Source organism: Phymastichus coffea, unplaced genomic scaffold (genome assembly GCF_024137745.1).
Source record: "Phymastichus coffea isolate CEN01 unplaced genomic scaffold, Cenicafe_Pcof_1.1 PCOF00008, whole genome shotgun sequence".
Classification (NCBI taxonomy): Eukaryota; Metazoa; Arthropoda; class Insecta; order Hymenoptera; family Eulophidae; genus Phymastichus; species Phymastichus coffea.
Genome location: NW_026706819.1, coordinates 7,154,753 through 7,176,962, shown reverse-complemented (window position 1 = coordinate 7,176,962; position 22,210 = coordinate 7,154,753). Strand labels below are relative to the sequence as shown.

General features: G+C 34.0%; 4 protein-coding genes across 8 annotated transcripts in view; 2 read left to right on the top strand and 2 right to left on the bottom strand.

Moving 5' to 3' along the window:
• The window catches only part of LOC131669517 (ubiquitin carboxyl-terminal hydrolase 2-like), a 759,386-nt gene extending 748,503 nt beyond the window's left edge, over positions 1-10,883 (bottom strand). The window contains exon 1 of the mRNA XM_058944435.1: positions 10,691-10,883. The gene's annotated coding sequence lies outside the window, so the exon portion shown is untranslated. The remainder of the gene's footprint in view (positions 1-10,690) is intronic.
• A 1,460-nt stretch (positions 10,884-12,343) lies between these two features.
• On the top strand, positions 12,344-13,358 carry LOC131669988 (uncharacterized). Its single transcript, XM_058945244.1, has 3 exons — positions 12,344-12,532; positions 12,604-12,895; positions 12,969-13,358. Exons 2-3 carry the CDS (start codon positions 12,709-12,711, stop codon positions 13,175-13,177), a joined length of 396 nt encoding a protein of 131 aa, XP_058801227.1. The 5' UTR covers positions 12,344-12,532; positions 12,604-12,708; the 3' UTR covers positions 13,178-13,358.
• Positions 13,359-14,091: 733 nt separating this feature from the next.
• LOC131670510 (uncharacterized) lies at positions 14,092-16,341 on the top strand. The gene is made up of 4 exons (XM_058946171.1): positions 14,092-15,090; positions 15,162-15,403; positions 15,485-15,767; positions 16,276-16,341. The coding sequence occupies exons 1-4, from the start codon at positions 14,092-14,094 to the stop codon at positions 16,339-16,341; spliced, it is 1,590 nt and encodes a 529-aa protein (XP_058802154.1).
• Positions 16,342-17,363: 1,022 nt separating this feature from the next.
• LOC131670298 (uncharacterized) lies at positions 17,364-22,049 on the bottom strand. Of its 5 annotated transcripts, XR_009302436.1 has the most exons (8): positions 21,918-22,047; positions 21,717-21,852; positions 19,734-20,134; positions 19,377-19,430; positions 19,045-19,209; positions 18,384-18,945; positions 18,087-18,300; positions 17,364-18,018 (listed from the first exon to the last, which is right to left on the bottom strand). XR_009302436.1 is itself a non-coding variant. In XM_058945803.1 (7 exons), the coding sequence occupies exons 4-7, from the start codon at positions 20,127-20,129 to the stop codon at positions 18,659-18,661; spliced, it is 960 nt and encodes a 319-aa protein (XP_058801786.1). In that variant the 5' UTR covers positions 20,130-20,134; positions 20,820-20,910; positions 21,717-21,852; positions 21,918-22,049; the 3' UTR covers positions 18,384-18,658. The 5 variants fall into 5 exon arrangements, 3 of the variants coding, with proteins under 3 accessions (XP_058801786.1, XP_058801777.1, XP_058801794.1); XR_009302435.1 differs by having other exon boundaries at positions 19,045-19,430; positions 21,918-22,048; XM_058945803.1 differs by lacking the exons at positions 17,364-18,018; positions 18,087-18,300 and adding an exon at positions 20,820-20,910 and having other exon boundaries at positions 19,319-19,430; positions 21,918-22,049.
• Between the last annotated feature and the right edge of the window lie 161 nt (positions 22,050-22,210).

The window sequence follows — 22,210 nt, the reverse complement described above, 5'->3', positions numbered from 1 at the left end:
TCACATCAGCATTAGCATCGATATAATAATTTTCCACTAGAAGAAGGTTCACGTGCTTTTCTTTTTTCTCATCGGTCAAATGTTGCAGCAATACCTCGTAGGACCCATTATTCAAATTTAAAAAGTAGACGTTCACTGAAACGTCGTTTTGTTCTTAAATTTCACGACTTCTTTTGGGTGTACCAAAAATGATAGATTTTTAAAATTATATTTATCTTGATGAGCGGTATAGGCAGTGATATAACTTGCATTCTTTGCGACTGGATGTAATGCCGAAAGGATGTCCCATTTGAAACATTCGTTGTCGTTGTTCTGCACATATACACAAGCTCTCTTTCTTCTAATAGGCTCGGGCAATCAACGTAAGGGCCAGCCCTCATAAGATTGTACTTATTGATATTTACGGTTAAGTTTAATATAACACGAAGAGATTAGCCCGAATCTTGCTCTTGAAATTCTTCAAGGCTCGAAGCGTATGCAACTGCTGATGACATGCAGTTCATTTTTTATAGCAGACGATTGAGATTTCCCTCTCCATCCTCCATTAAAAATATTCCATACATGCCATACATGCTATACATTCTATAAAAGAATTCATTTAGTTTGTCATGAGCTATACATATACGTGTGCATGCCTATGTATGTGTATGTAAAGCATACAACTCGTGGGGAATCGACTCAACGGTCTATACGAGTGACGTAATTCAAAACTGTCATATACTACTGTGGGCAAAAAGTAAGGTGAATTTTCAATTTAAACTTCGCGGGCTTAACATTTCGGGCTAGTTCTTTTTTTCTTGAGTTGGTAGGACTGCGAATGACATCTGGGACAAATTTCATGTCAATGTCATCATCAGTAATATATTTACGCTTGTGTTTACCAAACGACCAAGAGTGCATGTTTCGATTTTTACAATGTCTGATTTAATTGAGCAAAGAAGTGCCATCAAATTTTGTTTGCGGAATGAAATTTCGGCTGCGGAAACGTTGAGGATGTTGCGGAAGGCCTTTGGTGATTCTACCATGTCGCAGAAAAATGTTTATAAGTGGTACAAAGACTTCAAAGAGGGTCGAGAACGTGTTGATGACTTGGAGCGCTCCGGACGACCATCGACGTCAACAGATGACCAACACGTCAATAAAGTGAAGGAATTAGTGCTCGAAAATCGTCGGTTGACTGTTAGAGACCTTACTGATATGATCGGAATATCAGAAGGATCTGTGAAAACAATTTTGAAAGACCATTTGGGCCTACGAAAAGTCAAATCTCGTTTGGTACCGAAAACGCTCAATTCGTTCACTCGTTCTTCGTGACCATTTCGCCAAAAATTCGACGCATATCGTTCCGCAACCACCGTATTCGCCTGATTTGGCTCCGTGTGACTTCTGGCTATTCCCAAAACTCAAGAGACCACTCCGGGGAACGCGTTTCGAGTCGATTGAGGAGATAAGAGCTGAATCGAAGAAGGCGCTGATGGCTATACCGGAAAGGGACTATTTGGCATGTTTCGAGGATTGGAAAAAACGTTGGTATAAGTGTATTTTATCAGGAGGGGATTACTTCGAAGGGGATGACATTGATGTAGAAGAATAAATAAAGATTTTTCATTTTACAAACAAATTCACCTTACTTTTTGCCCACAGTAGTATACGCACTGATTTTAGACACATTCTTTTATTGTTGTTTTTAATAATAATAATTCAACTATTTTAATTTAAAAGAACTTACCTGTCCATGTTGTTGAATGTAATTGTTGACATATGTACATATAAATAATTAATTGTTTACATCTAATACTCTATAAGAAAAACATTAGCAACATTATTTATCATTTCTTTTCTCCTAATAATGTTTTAGTAAAAAATATGTGACTTCTCGTTAAAATTTATTTAAGAACAGAAAAAATAAAAAAAGAATAGACATACTGGAGAATCGAACCTAGCCTCCTCTGCATCTACACGACAGTGCTTTACCGATTGAGCCATTGTCGCTCTTTATAAAGATAGTGCGTACTAAGTATGTATTACTTTATGGTTTAGGAAAAAATTATAATTTTAATATTATTTTGTACACTGAATTAAATGAACTATTTTAATATAGTATATGTTTTAACAAATTCAAAAATAATTTTCTTATACTTACCTGCTCGTTTCGCTGAATATGTGGTAGGAATAAAGAAAAACACAAGGTTGAATTGATTCGTAATTTAGAATTGTTTTTTTTGTTGAAACGTTTGTTTTTTTAGACTTACCTTTGCGGCTACAATATATTTGCACATACGTTTTAATAGCACTTAAAACTGTTGATTTATAAAAATTATATAAGTTTTTTTTATTTAGCAAATAATTTGACTATGATTTAAATTTAGCACTGAAAAGTGCTGTTTTAAATTTATATTAATCGATCATATCAATTAACTGTCGGGATTGTATAGCTTCGCCAACTTGAAAAAATGGTGGCCCTGAAATGGACCGATCGTTCGTTCGCTGCAACTTGTCGCTACCAACGGCTTGCCACCACCTACGATTTGTCCGTTGCGTGAAAAAAAGCGCACGCACTATCGCAACCCTGTAACAATACACATTGGCGTCTTTTCTCCGCACTAATCGCTATTGCTTTAGCTACCCCCACCACTAATTATGATCGTTTTACAAAAACAGTGCTGTCGCGTAGTCTCCCACTTCCAATTTTTCAACCAATGACCGACGCCCGAACAGTGTTTGCGCAAATGAATAAAAATTCGATCGCCTCGCAACGATACTCGTACGTCATTGTGATTTTTTTTGTGACGTAACGTGAAGTGAAGTGAAGAAAATACAGCGTGAAGAAGCGATAGTGTAGTACTTAATGAGTTGGAACAATTGTTTCTGCCAGACGCTGTACCATAGCAAGACGCTCTCAACGAAGCCATAGCAGCGCTTGACGATGACGACTGTGATCTCTTCGAAGATGATGTCTTCGGAGTACTGATGTCACCGAAGGAAGCAGTGGTGTACGAAGTCGCCGAACAGCCTCGAACATCGACAAAAAGGGAGAGACGACATCCATTAAGCTGCGACTATCCCGATGCCGCTGACACCTCCACCATCAATATTGTAAGTACTGTGACGGTAAACGTCCGAGTTGCGCTACCGTCTCCATCGCGCGGCCGCCTGCGAGGGCAGCATCTACCGGCCCGGATAAGTGGAAAACGGGAACTCGGTTCGAAATGCGAAGGAACGCGCGCGAAGAGAAAAAGACCAGTGGGAGAGCGCCTTTGACACCGGTATAAAGTGCAAGAGTCCAGGGGCACTAACGCGAGAGTTGAGCAGTTATCCAAAATTCGCGAATAACGTGTCCGCATCCAGGAGTGCCTTTATTATCGGCAACGACGTGCGTACGTGTGAATGCCATACGGAGCGTGAACGTTAACCGGGCGATAGTTCTTTGTTGCTGCTGAGAATTCGAGTGGCTAGCCGAGACGCTATCGGAGGCCAGCCACGGGGCTGCTGAATCCATCTGACAGAAGCAGCACTAGGACAGAGAGAGCCTCGTCTTTAATTCGGAAAAGTGGCAACCTGAGCCACGCGTAGAACTACGACGTTAAACTGTTTCCCCTGACAGCGCGGCTAATCGCATAAGGTAAGAATAAGGAAGACAAAGAAATTGATATGGAATTCACACCCCGTTACAGTACCTATTTTCATTCTCTCTCTCTCTCTCTCTCTCTCTCTCTCTTTCTCTCTCTCTCTTTCTCTCTCTCTCTCTCTCTCTCTCTCTCTATGTTTTTATAATATAAAGAACAGAATCATTTAAATGTAAACAGATATGTTCTTATTATTATAAAATTTATATACAGGGTGACCCTTTTTAAAGGAACCACCCCGTACTCTTACATTCTTCGATACTGTCGACTCATCTCCTCCCTCCCCTACTGAGCCGATATGCTCTCTGAACCGATCCCCGTGCGTTCGCATGCTTTCCGTTTATCATGTGCGTGTGTGTTAAATTTTTTAAACGTAATAAGGTAAATTTATATCGAAAAAAACGAACGGACAGATCGAGGTATCGAACCGGCGTCCTCTGGACCCGGACAGTTCTTATTGTGTACAGGATGTCCCATTTTAAAGGAACCACCCCGAAATTTTCTACGGTTGGCGTTCTATAAAAGAATTGTTCAGACAAAAGTTGTTTGGAACAATGAGAAATACCTTTCCCAGAAATCGGATTTAACCTTGAGATTTATTTTCAAGGTCATTTGAAGGTCAAAGTTATTTTTTGAATAGGAACCTATAATTTTGATCCCAGATTCGGAGTGAGCGAGAAATTCTACGTTTAGGTAAGGTATTATGTGTGGGGTTCGGTCAATCCCCCCTCCTATCTTACCGGGGCAAGGATGAGGTTAATAACAATAATAATAATAATAATAACAATAATAATAATAATAACAATAATAATAATAATAATAATAATGATAATAATAATAACACAAACAGACGGATAACGTACGAGACGATCGAAGGACAAGTAACGAGACAGGTCACCGCTGAGGTGGCACAGGGGTCGATACTGGGATCTAACTTCTGGAATGGCTTATACGATAGCTTGCTTCGGCTTGGGATGCCGCTCGGAGTGACCTTCGTCGCTTACGCTGATGACGTGGCGGCGGTGGTTACGGAGAAGTCCCCCGATCTGGCGCAGTTGGCGTTGAACCAGACCATGAGACGAGTCGGACGATGGATGACAGACCACGGACTACAACTCGCAACGGAAAAAGCGGAACTGATGCTTCTCACGAGAAGACGCATACAGACGATACTACCCATGAGAGTGGGTACATACGAAACGGAGACCAAGGGGGAAGTCAAGTACCTTGGGGTAACCCTCGATACGAAGATGACTTTCTGGCCTCACATACAGAAGACAGCCCGAAAAGCGGCAGAGAGGATAGCATCCTTGAGCCGCCTGATGGCAAACACGACGGGACCGAGACCAGGAAAGCGGCGACTGCTAATGGCGACAGCTCACTCGATCCTCTTATACGGCGCGGAAATATGGGCAGATTCCTTGAAGACAAAGAAGTACTGTAAGACAATGGCGATGGTACAGAGACAGGGCGCTCTGCGAATCGCTTGCTCCTACCGAACAGTCTCTGCGCAGGCTGTCCTGGTGGTGGCGAGCGTAATACCCGTGGATCTTCTTGCCTCTGAACGCAAAAGGATCTATGGGAGCAGCGCAGACATAGGACGAAAGAACGCGGCAATCGTTGAACACGAAAGGACGATCGACATGTGGCAAGACCGATGGACAGAAGAACGACGTAGCAAATGGACGAGACGACTGATACGGGACGTGAGACCGTGGGTTGAAAGGAAGTTTGGTGATGTGAATTTTCACGTCACCCAGCTCTTGACGGGCCACGGGTACTTTCGACGGTACCTCCACAATATGAACAGAGTACGAACATCCGACTGCAAGTATTGTGGATACGAACGAGACGACGCGGAACACACGTTTTTCGGGTGCGACCGCTGGACAAGACTCAGACGAGAACTAGAGACAACAGTTGGCAACATCACCCCCGATAACATTGTAGAGGTGATGCTGCATAAACCCGAATGGTGGCGTTTAGTCGCTACCTATACGGAAACCATACTAAGACGTAAGAACGCGGACGACTGTCTAAAGGACGACTGAGCAGACGGATTGACGCGACGTAACGACGTAACGTTCAAAATTTTCAACTGTGGACATCAAAACGTGACGCGGAATAGCTCTGCAAGCTTGTATGATGCGTTGCATCGTATCTTGCCGTGTTGTTGGTTGCTGTTCATAAACAACATTTTTCAAATAGCCCCATAAAAAGAAATCTGGACTTGTCAGATCTGGTGATCTTGGACACCACTCAGTAATGTCACTACCAATGCCTATCCATCGTCTTTAGTATCGTTGGTTCAACAAGAGACGAATTATTAGTGAGCGATGACACGGTGCACCGTTTTGTTGAAGCCATAATCGTCGTCTTCTTTCCAAGTCCACATCTTCCAATAATTCTGGTAATTCATTCTGCAGGAAATTAAGATATGCTGCGCCGTTGTCATTCCCATCGAAAAATTAAAATCCTTTCAAATAACCATTTATTATACCGCACCAAACTACGAGGCTCCATCTATGCTGATTATCAACATGACGTACCCAATGAGGGTTCTGGATAGACCAATAATGACTATTATGGCGATTGAGCTGCCCATTACTATGAAATGTAGCTTCGTTCGAAAACAGTACATATCTGAAAAATTTAGAATCTTCACGAATCCTTGCTTGTGCCCAATTACAGAATTCGAGTCGGCGGCGGAGATCATCTAAAACCAAAGCTTGAGTCAGTTATATGATACGGATGAAATCTATGAAGCCGCAACATTCTACCGGCTGTTTACTGGTATTCTAGTAAGTCTCTGAATTTCACGCAGAGATATGATGATCTAAATCAACCATTGCCAAAACAATGAGAATTCGTGGATCATCGTTGTTCTATCTCATAATGCGACGACGATTTCTGCGTATTCGTGGTCGACGTCTCTCTCTTCCTTCAATGATTCGGATTCTCACGTGGTTTGGGTAGCGAAGCCTCCCTGGGTAATTTTGTCGGTCAAGGTCGATATCGTGCTGCAGCAAGATGTTACCGTCCAGTTATTGGGTTGGGGAGGGCAAGATATTACCAGCAAGTTATTGGGTTATTACAATCTTACCTTTGCCCGATCATCCCTGTGCATAGATGAAGAAAATAATAAATTTGACCCCTACATGACCTTACGCGGGGGGGGGGGGGGTAACCGCACCCCACACATAATAGCTTATCTGAACGTAGAATTTCTCGTTCACTCCGAATCCGGGATCAAAATTATAGGTTCCTATTCAAAAAATAACTTTGACCTGCAAATGACCTTGAAAATAAATCTCAAGGTCAAATCCGATTTCTGGGAAAGGTATTTCTCATTGTCCCAAACAACTTTTGTCTGAACAATTTTTTTATAGAACGCCAACCGTAGAAAATTTCGGGGTGGTTCCTTTAAAATGGGACACCCTGTACACAATAAGAACTGTCCGGGTCCAGAGGACGTCGGTTCGATACCTCGATCTGTCCGTTCGTTTTTTTTCGATAAAAATTTACCTTATTACGTTTAAAAAATTTAACACACATGCACACGATGAACGGAAAGCATGTGAACGGAGGGGGATCGGTTCAGAGAGTATATCGGCTCAGTAGGGGAGGGAGGAGATGAGTCGACAGTACCGAAGAACGTAAGAGTAGCGGACGTGAGTTGACAGTGCTGAATTGAAGATGTACGGGCATCAGCTCAGTAGGGGGGGGGGGGGGGTGCAGTGAGCTAATACCCACCTGAGCTAAGGCCTCTCCTGTTCATCTGCTTTGGATATAAATAAAATTCAGTATTTCGATTGTATATGGATTGCGTATAAGACATGCTATATGTATTATAGGAGTTAGTTAAATCGGTTCAGATGAAAGTGGCTCAACTTTGAGTGGGACATATGTCTATAAACTTGTCTTTGACCTTGGAGATCGTGTTCAAGGTCATTTTAAGGTTAACTTCGTTTTTTTTTTTAAATAGGGACACCTATTTTTGATCACGGATTCAAAAAGGGCAGGAAATTCTATGTTTAGATGAGTGAAAAAGTTGGGGTCTGCGTAATTCCCACGGTTATGTAGAGGTTGGTTTTTTTTTCAATTTTTTCACCTAAATGCTCGGGCCAGGGTAAGGTTAAGTGAAAAATGTTTTAGACCATGTTTGCTTAATTTTCAAGGTCAATTTTGTTTTTTTTCTAATAGGAACTTGTCTTATTTATCCCGAATTCGGAGTGAGTGGGTAGTAATCAAAGAAATATTTATATTTTCATTTTACATTTATTTTATTTTTACCAGTCATGCTAAAGTCAAATATAGGTTAAGATTGTAAGAGAAAGTGATTGTAAGGATTTGAAAAAAAAAAGTTTTACGTTTTTTTAACGTTCATTTTATTTTACCAAAAACATGACAGGGTCAAATACAACTTAAGTTTGCTATTTATTAAACCATTTACTAAAGATGTAAAATCATATTTATAATCATATTCTTACATAATCTAAATTCATTTAACCTCGAAGCAAATGTTCGAAGTTGCCTCAATTTGTTTGAAGGCATAAAATTAATCGCCTCTAGAAATGGCGGTGCCAAACAAAGTTTCTCTTGGTATTGCAAGGCATGCACGGCGAATACAATTTTGCATATCTTCTCTACTTATAGGCTGTTGTTCAAAGACAAAATTATTTAAATAGCCCCACAAAAGAAAACTCTGGAGATGTGAGCTCCATCCCGCCGAAGCCACATTCTCTGTCGTGTTTGTAAATCAATATCTTCCATCATTGCAGGTAACTGATCTCTTATTAACTGTGAATAGGTATTTCTGTAAACATTTTCCTCAAACAAATAAGTACTGATCAAATAACCATTGATAATTCCACACCAAACCATCAGACCCAACACCTTTGATGATTTATAGTTCTGTACCAATGAGCATTCGACCAGTAGCTGCAATTATGCTTATTAACTTCTCCGTCAGTTTGAATTTTAGCCTCATAGAAAAAAGAACAGAGTTAAAAAAATTTGGATCATTCTGTATTATGTGTAAGGCTTATTAGCAAAACAAAATTCGCTGTTGAAAATGTGCAGCTTGCAATTTTCAACCGTTTAAAAAAACCAGCGAAATATGAAGGTATTGCTTTTCCATTTAACATGAGCCTCCGCGGGTTCACCTACAACTATTTCCGAGGGAGCTACAGAACTTTGAATTTTTGATAATTTCAGTATAGGCTGATCAAAAACTTATGTACGCAACTGCATATTCGATAGCCCTAAAAAAATTAATTTTAACACCTTCTTGTGTGAGAACTGAGTATTAAAACTTGACCTACGACTTATAAGTTTCAGCAATAAGAAATTACTCAGAGACTTAAATTTCAATCTTCAGTTATCAATGAAGTATTGACTTAAAAACGAGGAAACAACGGTTGAGATTAAGTTCAAAGACATTCTGAGATGGTTAAATCAAACTTTTTTTGCTTTCAGTCTTCACCGAATGCAGCAAATTGTTTCATTCTCAAAATCGCTCTTAAAATATTTCCCGTAACTATTGTTTTCAATGGATCTTAGCCTCATTAATACGAAAAGTGTTTGATTCTAATTATATAATTGAAACACGAGAATAAGAATTGACTTGAAACCGATAAGCTGGATGTATTTTATGTTTATTCACTTATCAAGTCATCATCTAAAGTTAAAATAACAAGACACTCTAAGATCTGATATACAATATGATATAAATTTAACTCTTATTGTGTAGGTCATAAAGAAGCGACATGAAAGATTTAATTGATTTAAATTGATTAGTTTAACTGAATGATTTAATTTTGGTTTATATATTAATATAATAGTAATAATCCTTACTAATATTAAAAAGCTGGAAATATAAAATATCTAAAATCATATATTAATTTATTATAAAAAATATATAGCTAGGCTCATATAAAATATACTCGCTCAATAGGTTTGAAAATTAAATTGAGATTTATTTACTAAATATTTCCAATACAAATTTTACTGACATATCAGCAAGCCAATTTAATTTCTAAATCTCTATTTTTAATTGATTAGTGAGAATTATGTAATAGAAGTTTGACTTATTTCTTAAGAATTTTGACTTTCATTATTGATACCTTTTAAATAATTATTTTTCCAACTTTGTCCATATTTTAAATCGGTAATGAATATTTTCCATCAGATACCACCTTTATAAAAATTTAATAAATACATGTAATCTTTATCTCAATCATCCTAAATCTTTCAAACGTTATCAATACAGCATGATGATCAGATTTTATTTCAAAAATAAAGTTTGAAAAACTTTATTTTTATTGATTGGTTTACATAATCTAGAAGCATATGTCTCAAACTATATAAGCCATAATGCTATGATTATTATGGCAAGAGAACACAGTGGATAAAAGCTAAGTATCAAAAGACAGATATGTTTATGCGAATATCAGAGAATGATGAAGAATGTATAAATAATCCACAACAATCCAAAATATAATTAATAACTAATACTAATAGTTTTAACGAGAAGATCGCTGGTATGTCCTACTAAGCATGATCAGAATAGTACGTGCAGTTTCGTAAATTCTACAGGCTATTTTTATAAATAAAACATATGCTATGAATGTGCGAGAGAAACGAGAGAGAGAGTGAGAGTGAGAGACAGAGAGGGGGGGAGGAGTGCGAGATAGAGGGAGGGGGGGGGGGGGGAGATTGAGAGAAAGAGACAGGGTTAGACGTAGGCTAGTTAGACGGATAGTGATCGGAACGAAGAAGAAACAAGAGTAACAGAAAAGCATATAGAAAGAAAGACAGAGAAATCATTTTTTATAGTATATTACGTAGTTGTCATATGCGAAAAGAACCTAGAACTAAAAATGAATGGATAAGAAAAATAATGAAATTTTATTTTCTGGAAAACTAATTGTCAGAATTTAATTTACTTCTAAATTCACAGTACACCGAATGAAAATACAGTGTATGGTGAACGAAAATCAGCTGGAGTTTCCAAAAATAGGGGCATGAAATGAACACTGACGTAGCGGAAATGTTATACTCACGAATTTCAATCTTGATATAACACACAGACTTTTTGTACGGAGATTCAATTATCTAGGATAAAATTATTCAGACGAAACTTTTACGCACTAACACTACGGCTGCAATAAAAACTTTCATATTAAAAATGTAGCTCATGGCAAAACATGAATGCTGTAAATAAAACAGAACACAGCGTTCAACTGTCTCACACAATTATACGGGGACTACTAACCGCTGCACTACGAGGCGACGAGAGAGCCTAATGGCTATAGAGTACTATATCACCCTCAACTACTATTGCTTAAAACAATACATTTCACGTCATTGAAACTAATTTATATTTTAAATGTTTTATCTCACGACATAATCGATCTAATTATTGATAACTGATCGGCTTATACCTACCATACAAAAAAATTGATGTAATTTCATTGGCAGATAGTTAATTATTATTCTCACATATTTATTTATACTAATTAATTTTTATAATTTTTATTTTGAATATTTTATGAGTTTATTTACAAAAATTCATTTTTTGTTGTTTATCGATTGTTATATTTTTTTTAAAGTTTCATATAAAAATTAATAAATCACTGTTGCCACATTATCGCATCAATTACACAGATCGACAAAATTCCAGAATGGAAAGAAAACCAGAAATACGATAGTAATAGGTTTTCGAAGCGCTCAATTCGAATCTCGCTTCAGAATTGATCCATCAGCTAAGATTTTGGAGATATTCTAAACCTAAAACTGAGAAAATCATGATATTTCGCTATGTTTGTGGTTATGTATCGCCGTGAATAATTTTTTTCCCCAAAAACAAATAAAGTCAAAATAATATAGCACTTTTGCCCATTAAAATTCATTTTTCGGATTAGAGTTATATTTTTTTCCATCGAGATATCATTGATTGAAGTTGAATACTTTAGCGATTTCGTAACAACATTAAAACAACTGGGTCGCCAAATATGTATGTCTAGCATACTCCAGATCCTGGAATTGCGACTGTCTTAAGCTTCGACCCCTGTTGTAACCTGCGAGTCTATAACCCTGGACCCATCAAAACCAATTGCCTGATGATCTCTGACCACTGTAATCTGTAATTTTAATGTTGTTGCGAAATCGCTAAAGTTGTTAACAATCAATGTTATCTCAATGAAAAAAAAGATATTTTTAGTCCAAAAAATTAGGTTTAAAAGGTGAGAGTGCTGCTGTGCGATGATTTAACTGGTTTCTGGAAAGAAAATTTATTCACAGTGTTACATAATCTTGAACATAACAAATAGTCGTAATTTTTACACATTTAGCTTAGGATATTTCGAGAACCTTAGGTGATGGATAAATACTAAAGTTAAGGGGGCTCCAGCGACTACAGCCGAGGTCAAACTCCGCCCAAAATTAAATTCGTATTCGCAATATTTAATTGATGCTAGTAAATCCTGCAATTATTTTTAAAGCCCAAATATTATGAAAGCGAGCAACTTAAGATTATATTTTATTTATCAATAAAATATACAGTCGCTGATTTGATCTTGTTTACAATGAGCCAATGAACAGCTCGATTTAGATGACCGTACATCCGGAAAGCATGCCTTACTACCTAACCTATATGTCTGTACGGTGAGTATACGAGTGTCGCACCAGCTGTTTGCGCGATCGTAAGCGTAATGTGTTTGTCAACATTAGTTGATATTTGTTATTAATGAAATGAGTGATGACGCTTCTACAAGCGAGGATAAAAACAATTGAAGAAATAACGAGAGAATCACAAAAGGATCTCGCAAAGGTCAATTTAAAAAAAATCAGTGAAACGAACGAAAAGCGTAGATCGAGGAGAGAGGTCGAAGAGGTTATGCGAGGTGAGATACCTTGATACAAAAATATGTAAACAATACGTGACTGATTATTTTATTTATAATATATTTTATAGGAAAAGGAGGAAAGCGAAAAAAATGACGATGCGGCCACGGTTAAAGTTAAAGGTGATGTTTTGGCTGGGAGAGAATTATTTGAGCCTAGCATATTGGCACAAGAAATGTGGTGTTGCAGCTGTGACATACCCTTATCTTTTCGATACACTGTAAATAAAGTCCAGCAAGGCTTAGGATATGTTTATGATATAAAATGTTACAAATGCGATAAGGTCAAAACAGTAAGAACAGGAAAAATATTCAGACAGGGCAATAGTGTACTGTTTGAAGCAAATGCTAAAGCAGCGCTTGGTAAATGATTTCTACTTTTGATCATAATTATTATTTTTAATAATGATCTATTACTGATTGTTATATTTTATAGGTATTATAGATGCTGGAATTGGTGAAACACAATTCAATATATTACTATCTGCACTGAATATCAACACCGTGTCAGATACTTTGCTCAAAAGGTATGAAAGGATTGTAGGCCCAGCAATCGAAGCCCTCGCTAAAGATTCATGCTTGAATGTTTTGAAAGAAGAAATAGCCTTGGCTAAGAAAGCCAATGATATTATAACAGACAAGTAGGACTTTTTTGGTCGCAGTTATACTCACATATAAGAAAGATCTGCATGAGCTAGAATTTTATTTATATAAAAATAATTTTTTTATGATTTTTTTTACACTCAACTTTTATTGAATCATTGTTATAATGAAATTGTAATTTTTTACTATTTTTTATTTTTTGTTTGTTATTGATAACATTTACTTTATCAATTCTCCAATTATGATAAACAAGATATTATTTTTTAAGAACTCAATCATCTAACTATTCCATTCAATGCTTATATATGTTATGACGATATTTACCTAAAAACTGATGTATACTTTCATGATTTTGAGTGTTATGTATGTAACTGTTGAGATAAGAAATTTTGCACTAATGTAAGACAATATTTGTATCAAATGCTTCGATATTTTAGTATTCAGCAAGTTGGCAATATTTGCTATAAATAAAATGTAACAAAATTGTAATAATTTTTGTGTATTTCACTTTCTATTTTTTATCGCGTTTATTTTCAGGAATGAAAAAGACAAATATGGATTAACATTCGGTTATGACGCAGGTTGGCAAAAAAGGGGAACCGGCAGAGCCTATAATAGTTTGTCAGGTAAAAATAATTTGATAGGACCTCGATATAGTTGCAATACTTTTACTTACAGAAATACTTAGGAAATATTCAAATAGTTTTTATATTTTTTATTCAAAATAAAAAACTATAAATAAAATAATATTATTATGTAAGCTAAAAATATCGCATGAGTAATTGTTATAAAGCTTTGCATTGAGAAACGTTAATTGTCGTATAGGTCATGGTGTATTGATGTGTTTTCACACAAAAAAAGTTGGTTCTTTCGCAGTCTGTACAAAAACTTGTCGGTCCTGTAGTTCAGGCAAAATACACGATTGTAGAAATAATTATAGCGGTTCAGCTAAAGGAATGGAAGCAGATATGGCAAAGGAATTGTTTACTGATAATCCGTTGTTCAAGGAACTTAATATCTATGGTGCTAGGCTAATTATGGATAACGATTCCAGTACTATCGCATTATTACGTAAAGTTTGTACACATGATATTGAGCTTTGGGCTGATAAGAATCATACGGTGAAATCTTTGTCCAACGCTTTGCATAGGTTGTCTGTGGCAGCGGGACTGGTAGACTATTTTACTGAAAATTTTAGTGGTGTGATCGCGGAATGTAAAGGTCAACCTGATATTCTTAAAGAAAGATTACAGGCAATAGTGCCTCATGCATTTGGAGATCACACTCTCTGTACTTTTCATGAAGATAAAGAGAATTATGAGTATAAAAGGTTGCCTGGAAAAAAACCTTTAGATAATAAAGATCTTAAAACTGCTTTGGAAGAAATATTCAGTCGTTTTATTAATGATGTTAAAAAAATTGCACCAGCAGCATCCACACAAGCGAATGAATCTTTTAACCATCTAGTCGCATCAAAATGTCCGAAATCAAAACACTTTTCCGGATCTGAATCGTTTTCTTTCCGAGTTGCAGCAGCAGTATGCCAAAAAAATTTGGGTCATGAATGGATCAATTCAGTCTTTGAAAGATTAACTTTTAGTCCTGTAAAAGCAGGTATAAAGTACAGAATTGTTAGAGAGTTGAAAAAAATTAGAAAAAATTTGTATGCTAGTAGTCGTGTAGGAAAGTTGCGCAAGAAAGCTTTGAAAATAGCACGATCTTCAAAATCAAGTGGTCAAAAAAAAAAAGAAGGTATCACTTATAGAAGTGATGTAGGGCTAAGTGGTGTACTTGAAATTCCACTTAATATTCCAATTAATTTGCCCAGAGTAACCAATGCTATACCTCATCCAGTGTTACCTAGTCATAATCCCGATGGTTCCCAGAATTATAAATTAATCTATGTTGATACCGAAACCACTGGTCTGAATCCGAAGAAAGACCAAATAATCCAGGTACGCACTTTTTACTCCAATAAACTTATTTATTTTTAAAAACTAACTCTTTATTTTTGTTTTTTTTTAAGATTGCTGCTTATGATGGCAATACATCGTATAGTGCTCACATAGTTCCAACGGTACCGATTGCACTAATGGCATCACTGAAAACTGGTTTAACGATTAAAAGTAGCAGTTTGTTTTATCGAGGAAAAAAGTTGGCAAGTGTATCTAGGCAACAAGCTGTAGATGGATTCTTGAATTATTTAGAAACATTCAAATCCAATCCTTCTCGTCCACATATTATTTTAGTTGGCCATAATGTTATTCGGTAATTCACCAGTCAAACATAATTTTCTTGCGTCTGCGGAGTACTTCTTTTTTTTTAATATATTATAATACTTTCTTGAAGGTTCGATGCCGAGAGAATCAAACCTTTACTCGAACAGTTTAATTCGTATGATAAGTTCGTTAATTTAGTACATGGATACGCTGACACCTTGAATATTTTCAAGAAGAAGCTACCTGAAAGGGCGAAGGATAAAAAGAATTCTTGGACCCAAGAAGCTCTAATCCAGGAGTATTTACCTAATATAAATATTGCTCTTCTACATGATGCGTTAGAGGATATTAAAGCTTTGAAAAGTCTAGTCGATATTTTAGATGTTTCTTATGAAGAAATAGTTAGTGATACAGTGAGTCTCAGCCAAATGCAGAATAATAAAGATGCTAATGAACATAAAAAAATTGTTAAACAAATTGTTGATGCAAACAAAAGAAAATTGCAAGTGTTAAAAAACGTTGTTAAACCAGCTATTATCAATAAGCTTGCGAAAGAAGGTATAACAGAAGACGTGTTGAAGGACGCTTATTTAAAAAATCCAAAAGAAGGAATTAAAATTTTATTATCTATTAGTGTTGGTAACAAAGTACGAGTTACTTCCAAGCCAGAAATTATTACCGCAATCTGTGATGAAATAAGAAAAATCTGCACCTGAAAATATTAATTTATTGTTTTTTTTTGTCGACAAATCGATATGAAAAATTTATAATTTTATTTAAATTATTTACATAGTAATACTAAAATTTCCAATTTCCATTTTTTCAAACGTTCTTAGAATCATAAATATTGTTTGTGTATCATTATAATATAAATTCATCATTTATAAATGAAATAAATTTTAATATTTTTGTTATTATCAGAACATAACATTCAAAAGACGCGCGCTTGACATGCGCAATGTAACTAACATGGCTACCGTCGGCTAGCCGGATGTGCAACGGCTCGTCCAATTTCGCGTACAGTTTTTACTAATTATCTCGATATTTTCCACGGCTCCACACCATTTGCGATGTACCATTAGAAAGCTGAAGGCTTTATCTATATAAAATAAGTTTTTTGTCGCGTAACTTTCCCATTAAGGTTAGTAAATTATCATATTTTAACCTCATTTCTACTCTGCTCCATAAGAACCCATGTATAAGATCCGAACTTTGAGATGATATATCTCAAAATTTTCCACGGCTAGGGGGGTAATGAATGATACCGTTGGATTCAGCGCATTTCAATCTATAAAATGAGTTATATCATATCTCTGAACTTTCCGCGCTGGAACCCCCTTAAATTCGTATTCAACACATTGAATACCTTCGAAAATAATCGTTACTAGGTTTTTCTGGATGTCGTTATGAGACCTTTACAGTATGGGTAATCCCTGTTAAAAAAAATGACGTTATAAATAACGTTATTAAATAACGTCGTTAATGACGTTATTTATAACGTCATTGTTCGTGTCATGTTTTGGAACGTTTAATAACGTTATTTATTTTAAATTTTTGTTAATTTAAAGAATAAATAACGTCATTTTTTTAAAATAATAACATCATTTCAACAAAATAACGTTATTTTTCAAAGAAATTATTTGATTCGTGAAATCAAATAACGTTATTTTTTAGATGCAATAACGCCATTCGAAGAAAATAACGTTATTTTAAAACGTTTTTGTTGCTCTAGAAAGTAACTAACGTTATTTTTTAGATGCAATAACGTTATTTTTCAGATGCAATAACGTTATTTGAAGAAAATAACGTTATTTTTTAAAGAAATTATTTGTATATTGAAATGAAATAACATCATTTATAAGAAGCAATAACGTTATTTGAATAAATTAACGTTATTTTTTTAGATGCAATAGCGTCATTTCTAGTCAATGGATTGTGTCAAAGTTCATAAGGTTCAAAAAAAGAAAATACGTCTTTTTCTATCATTTTAACACTTTATCATACATATATATTTTTACATTATGATGGTTTATATGTCACATAGTATACATGAAAGTGTATGATATCAATAATTTTACACTTTAAAAAAAAATATTCATAATCATCATTCCTACATCGTAAAATAATATTTTTTAAATTATTATTAAACTTTAAAAGCAATTATAGTACAAAAAGTAAAACACTAAAATAAATACGGTAATTTTTAAAGTTCTTAAAATAGTAATAGGAACATCTTAACATCTTGAACATAAAAAAATGGTAATAGAACGGTTTTAATTTACGATTCATTGATCCCCCTCAGATAAACCTGTTTCATTCTCAAAATCATCATCTCCTACCGGGTATTCATCTTCATCTTCTTCGACTCTATTAAAAGCATATTGATCTTCATCTCTCTCAAAAATATCACCTTCATCCTCATCTTCATCATATGTCTCAAAATCATCATCCTCTCCTTCGTCTTCATCTTCATCAGCCTCAGTTAGAATTTTATCACAATACTTTGCTTTACGAAATTCCTCAGAATTATTCAAATAAGCTTGTCTGTCCTGCGCAATGAGAATTCCCAGTTTTCTTCCGAATTTCTGTATTTCTCCCAGCTTTTGTTTAGTAGTCATTCATTCCAAATTCTTCCATGCTCCATTAGAAATTGAATGTATCCACCTGTGAATGAAATTAAAATTTAGTAAAAAGCAATTTGTTAAAAGTATCATAAAGTTAATTAATATTACGTTTTAATGCCTCAAATTTTTTAGGATCAACAGAAATCCGGTTATCGGCATTCTGTGTGCGCTTAACTTGTATAGCTAAAAGAATGAATTCTTCGGGTTCCCAAAGATGAGGTATCAGTTCCCTCATAAACTTATAGTCGGTTTTGGCCCGTTTGGCTTTTTTCCAAGCCTTATCAGGCACAGAAACTCCAAAATGTAAATGAAACATTTTTTTCTGAAAAAAATAAATGTTAAAATTTGTAGAGTTTACTTTATAACTAAGATTTATTATGAAGTGATCAAGATACGAAAACTTACCGCTGGCTTATCATCTCTTTGTTCTTGGGTCCAAGCGGTTAACCTTGGTCTTTTTAAATCACAGTCTGATTACATGTAATCGTCACTATCGTAGAGCACAGATTTTAATTTTCTTTGGTATTTCTTTTTTTTGTTCTTAATCTTCTTCAATGATTTTTTGTTTACGGCTTCATTTGTTTCTTTCCTTTCACTTTTTTCGTTTCTTTTATTTCTTTTTTTTTCGACAATAGCTCTTTCTTTAAAAGTTAATTTCTTTTTTTTTCTTCAAAATAATTTCATCTTGATCGTTGGTTAATTTCTTTTTTTCTTTCACTTTTGCTTTCAAAATTTGTACGTTCTTTTTCAACTCTACTTGTTGATGCTATAGGTGTTACATGTTCATGGTCAGTAGAAACTCTGCTTGTCGATGGCGTAATTTGTGTGTGTAAAATTCTTTTACCACATGAATATGTAGATATACAGTGTTTCATTTTAGATATATCTGGAGATAGATGCTGTAACTGCCTAATTGGTCTTCTGATGTTTCTATAATTGACTTCAGAAGAAGATCCATCCATTATATCTGAAATAAATACATGTTTATAATAAGTATCATAATAAATGAGAATCTAAAATCATTCTGAATAAACTAGAAAATATTTCTAAATTACAGCGTTCTTACTATTTAAAAAAATGTTGCATGGTTGAATAGGATGTTTTTTAGAATACTGTACTGACGAAGGAGTTTTCAAATTTTCATCACTATGAGTAGAAGGTGGAGTTTCAGCATTTTGAAAAGTGGAAGCTTTTTTGTTCTTGTTAGTATTTGATGTAGATGGAGTTTTGGCTGAGTGATTGCAAGAAGAAATAATAGGAGTATGCATTTATTTCAAGTGAACATTTATTTTGTAATGCTTCTAAATGTTTTTTCAAATTATTTATTATCTCATCTTTACCTAAATTTGTCTTTTTATCATCTTCATCAAAATCTGATTTATTGTGCAGTATATTTACCTTATCATTCATGTATGATAGTGCATCTGATACTGAGGGAGGTACATTTCTAGTCTAAATAATAAATGAATTATTACAGTAAAGCACTTAATATAAAATTTTTTAATGTAGTTCATACAAATACCACATTCTGTGCATCAAAATTATAATTATATGAAATCTAATAATCAAAATATTGCTATAGTTTATAATAAAAGTGGAACAATAAACACTAATAAAAATAGATAAGATCAAAATTGAATATATACCATCAACTATAGTAAGAATATTAAATGCTAAATTTACAACGACTATTTTTACAAAATTTTAATTGATTGACTTTTGAACTATATTTCAAGTATATTGTAGCATAAAAACCTTGTTTGATAGCTCTTCAGATAGCCCTTTCTTGCCCTTTCCTTTTTCTTTGACATTCGTCAATTTCGTTGATTTTGTATCCTGCTGTTTTTGAGCCAATTCCCGGACAACGACACTAAGTCTTTTATTTGGCTTTGGCCACCTTTTTTGAATAGCTTCCAATGTGTCTTTATCATCTGCAATTCTTAGGATTGCTGCTGGCTCATAAATAGTTTTGCCTTTTGCGTTTTTGCCATTTAAAACATAGGCATCATAAGGAACATTTTTTTGACCTGGATTATAATACTGAATATGCTTTACAGGCACAAATTTCACATTGGCATTATCTACATAAAACCTAACAGCAGCATGAGCGCTTTGCTCTCCAACATCTGACATACCACTATCATAATCCATTATACCTTCAAAACAAAATAGAACATTTCTAGTAAATAAATTTCATTGACATTGAAAATAACATAAAAATGACATCAATATTTGAATATCTTTTTGAATGTGCAAAATTAAAAGTTGATAATTAAAAGTTTTATAAGAAACACAAGTGTCTATTAAATTTCATAGCAGCAATCAAAATGTGCTGCATTTTCAAGTTTTCTGTAAAAGGATTTGATCAAAAGTTGTAAATTAAAATGTGATATTTTATGAATAAAATTATATTTATTTTATTAAAAGTTTTATTTGAATGTATTTATTGAGAATAAAGAGCATGGATAAATCAAGTGTTTTTTTTTATTAAGTGTGCTTATTTTAACTTAAATACAATGATAGAGTAGCTTAGTGACAGCTTTAAAAGTAATTGCTGTGTTAAATTATTTTTTTTATTCAATTTTTTTACTTCAAATGCATTTTTCTGACTTTGTAATTTTTAAAACATTGAAAAGTTCCATGCACATTAACATATACATTTTTGAACCAGTAAAAACTTAATATAGGTATAATATTTCTGTAGGTGAAATATTTTTGAAAATAAAATTCTCAACAAATCCTCACCTTAAAGGATACGTTTAGAATATAAGTGGTATTGTTTTAAAATTATTTGATACTATTTAAATACATACAAAACATAAAATATTTTTTACATTATACCTTATAAGATAAATTTATATATTCTATATTAATTTCCAATCACATATCTAAAATTAATCTGAAGAATATCATTTCAAAATTGATAAACTTGCTGTAGTAATTATAATAAACCAATATTAATACACTGCCTTTAGTAACCATTTACAACTATAATATAAAACAATATCTATTGGTAATGTACGAGTCTGTTCAAATTATTTAAATTATATAAACGTTCATAGATAATTGATAAGCCAGCAACATTAATTTACTTCTCATTTAACAACTACAAATTAGAATAGTTAATTGACAAAGCCAGACAACTCAAAATAACAAAAAAGAGTTAATTCACATAATTTCTTTAATTCTTATTACTTATACTCAAACACTGTCCATTTTATTAACCTTTTAAGGACGGGACTGGTCGATATATCGACCACCAATTTTGTCAGGCACTCCACGTGACATATTCTTTCATTTTATGCACAAATATTGTGCAAAAAAAAGTCAAATTTTAACGTAAAAATCCCCGTCCTTAAAAGGTTAAAAACGATTATTAATTAACTAGTGTACTACAAATGTAATCAATAAACCTACAACTGTTATAAATATTGTTAAATCAATACAGATTTCAACTTTGAATATAGTTACAACCATAAATAAAACAATTATTAACATTAATTTAATTTTTTTTCTTGTAAATCGTTACTCTACATAATTTTATACAATAATAATAGTCTGAAAAAACTGAATTGAAAAGAACCTATTATTACAGAATTATATGCAAAAATGCATGTATTTTTCACAACAAATATAAATTAATTATAAAATTATTAAAATTAATTATAAAATTATAAAATTAATTATAAAATTATTAAAACTTTTATTATAAACCTATTAAAACGTTACTTATTAAACCTTATTAAAACGTTGGTTGTCGAGACACTACAATTAGTTGTATTGCTTCGATTATTTACTCCTTCGTATTAATCTCTCCTATTAATAATTAGTTGTATGTTACTTTGATTACAGTACATCTGTAAATGTTGAGACCCTAAAAATAATGTTACTGCTTTGATTAGAAATTTAAAAATTATTTGCAAAAAATAATATACGTACGTCAGACAAAGGAAAAAGCTGGTTGCAGAACAAAGAACATTTATAACCATGACACAGTACATAACTAGAAAATAGATTCATTAAAATTTGAATTTTACTTTTTTTGAAATAATTAAAAAACTAAATAGATTCTGCGACACATTGATAAGCGGGCAATCATTATTATTTGTTTGTTCATATCCTCTGTACAAATCGTTTTAAAAAATAAATATCAAGTGATGACTTTGCCGAACCGCATAGAACCGAGTTTCTTTGTCCATATATGGTTCAGCTGTTTCACATTACGAAGTTCA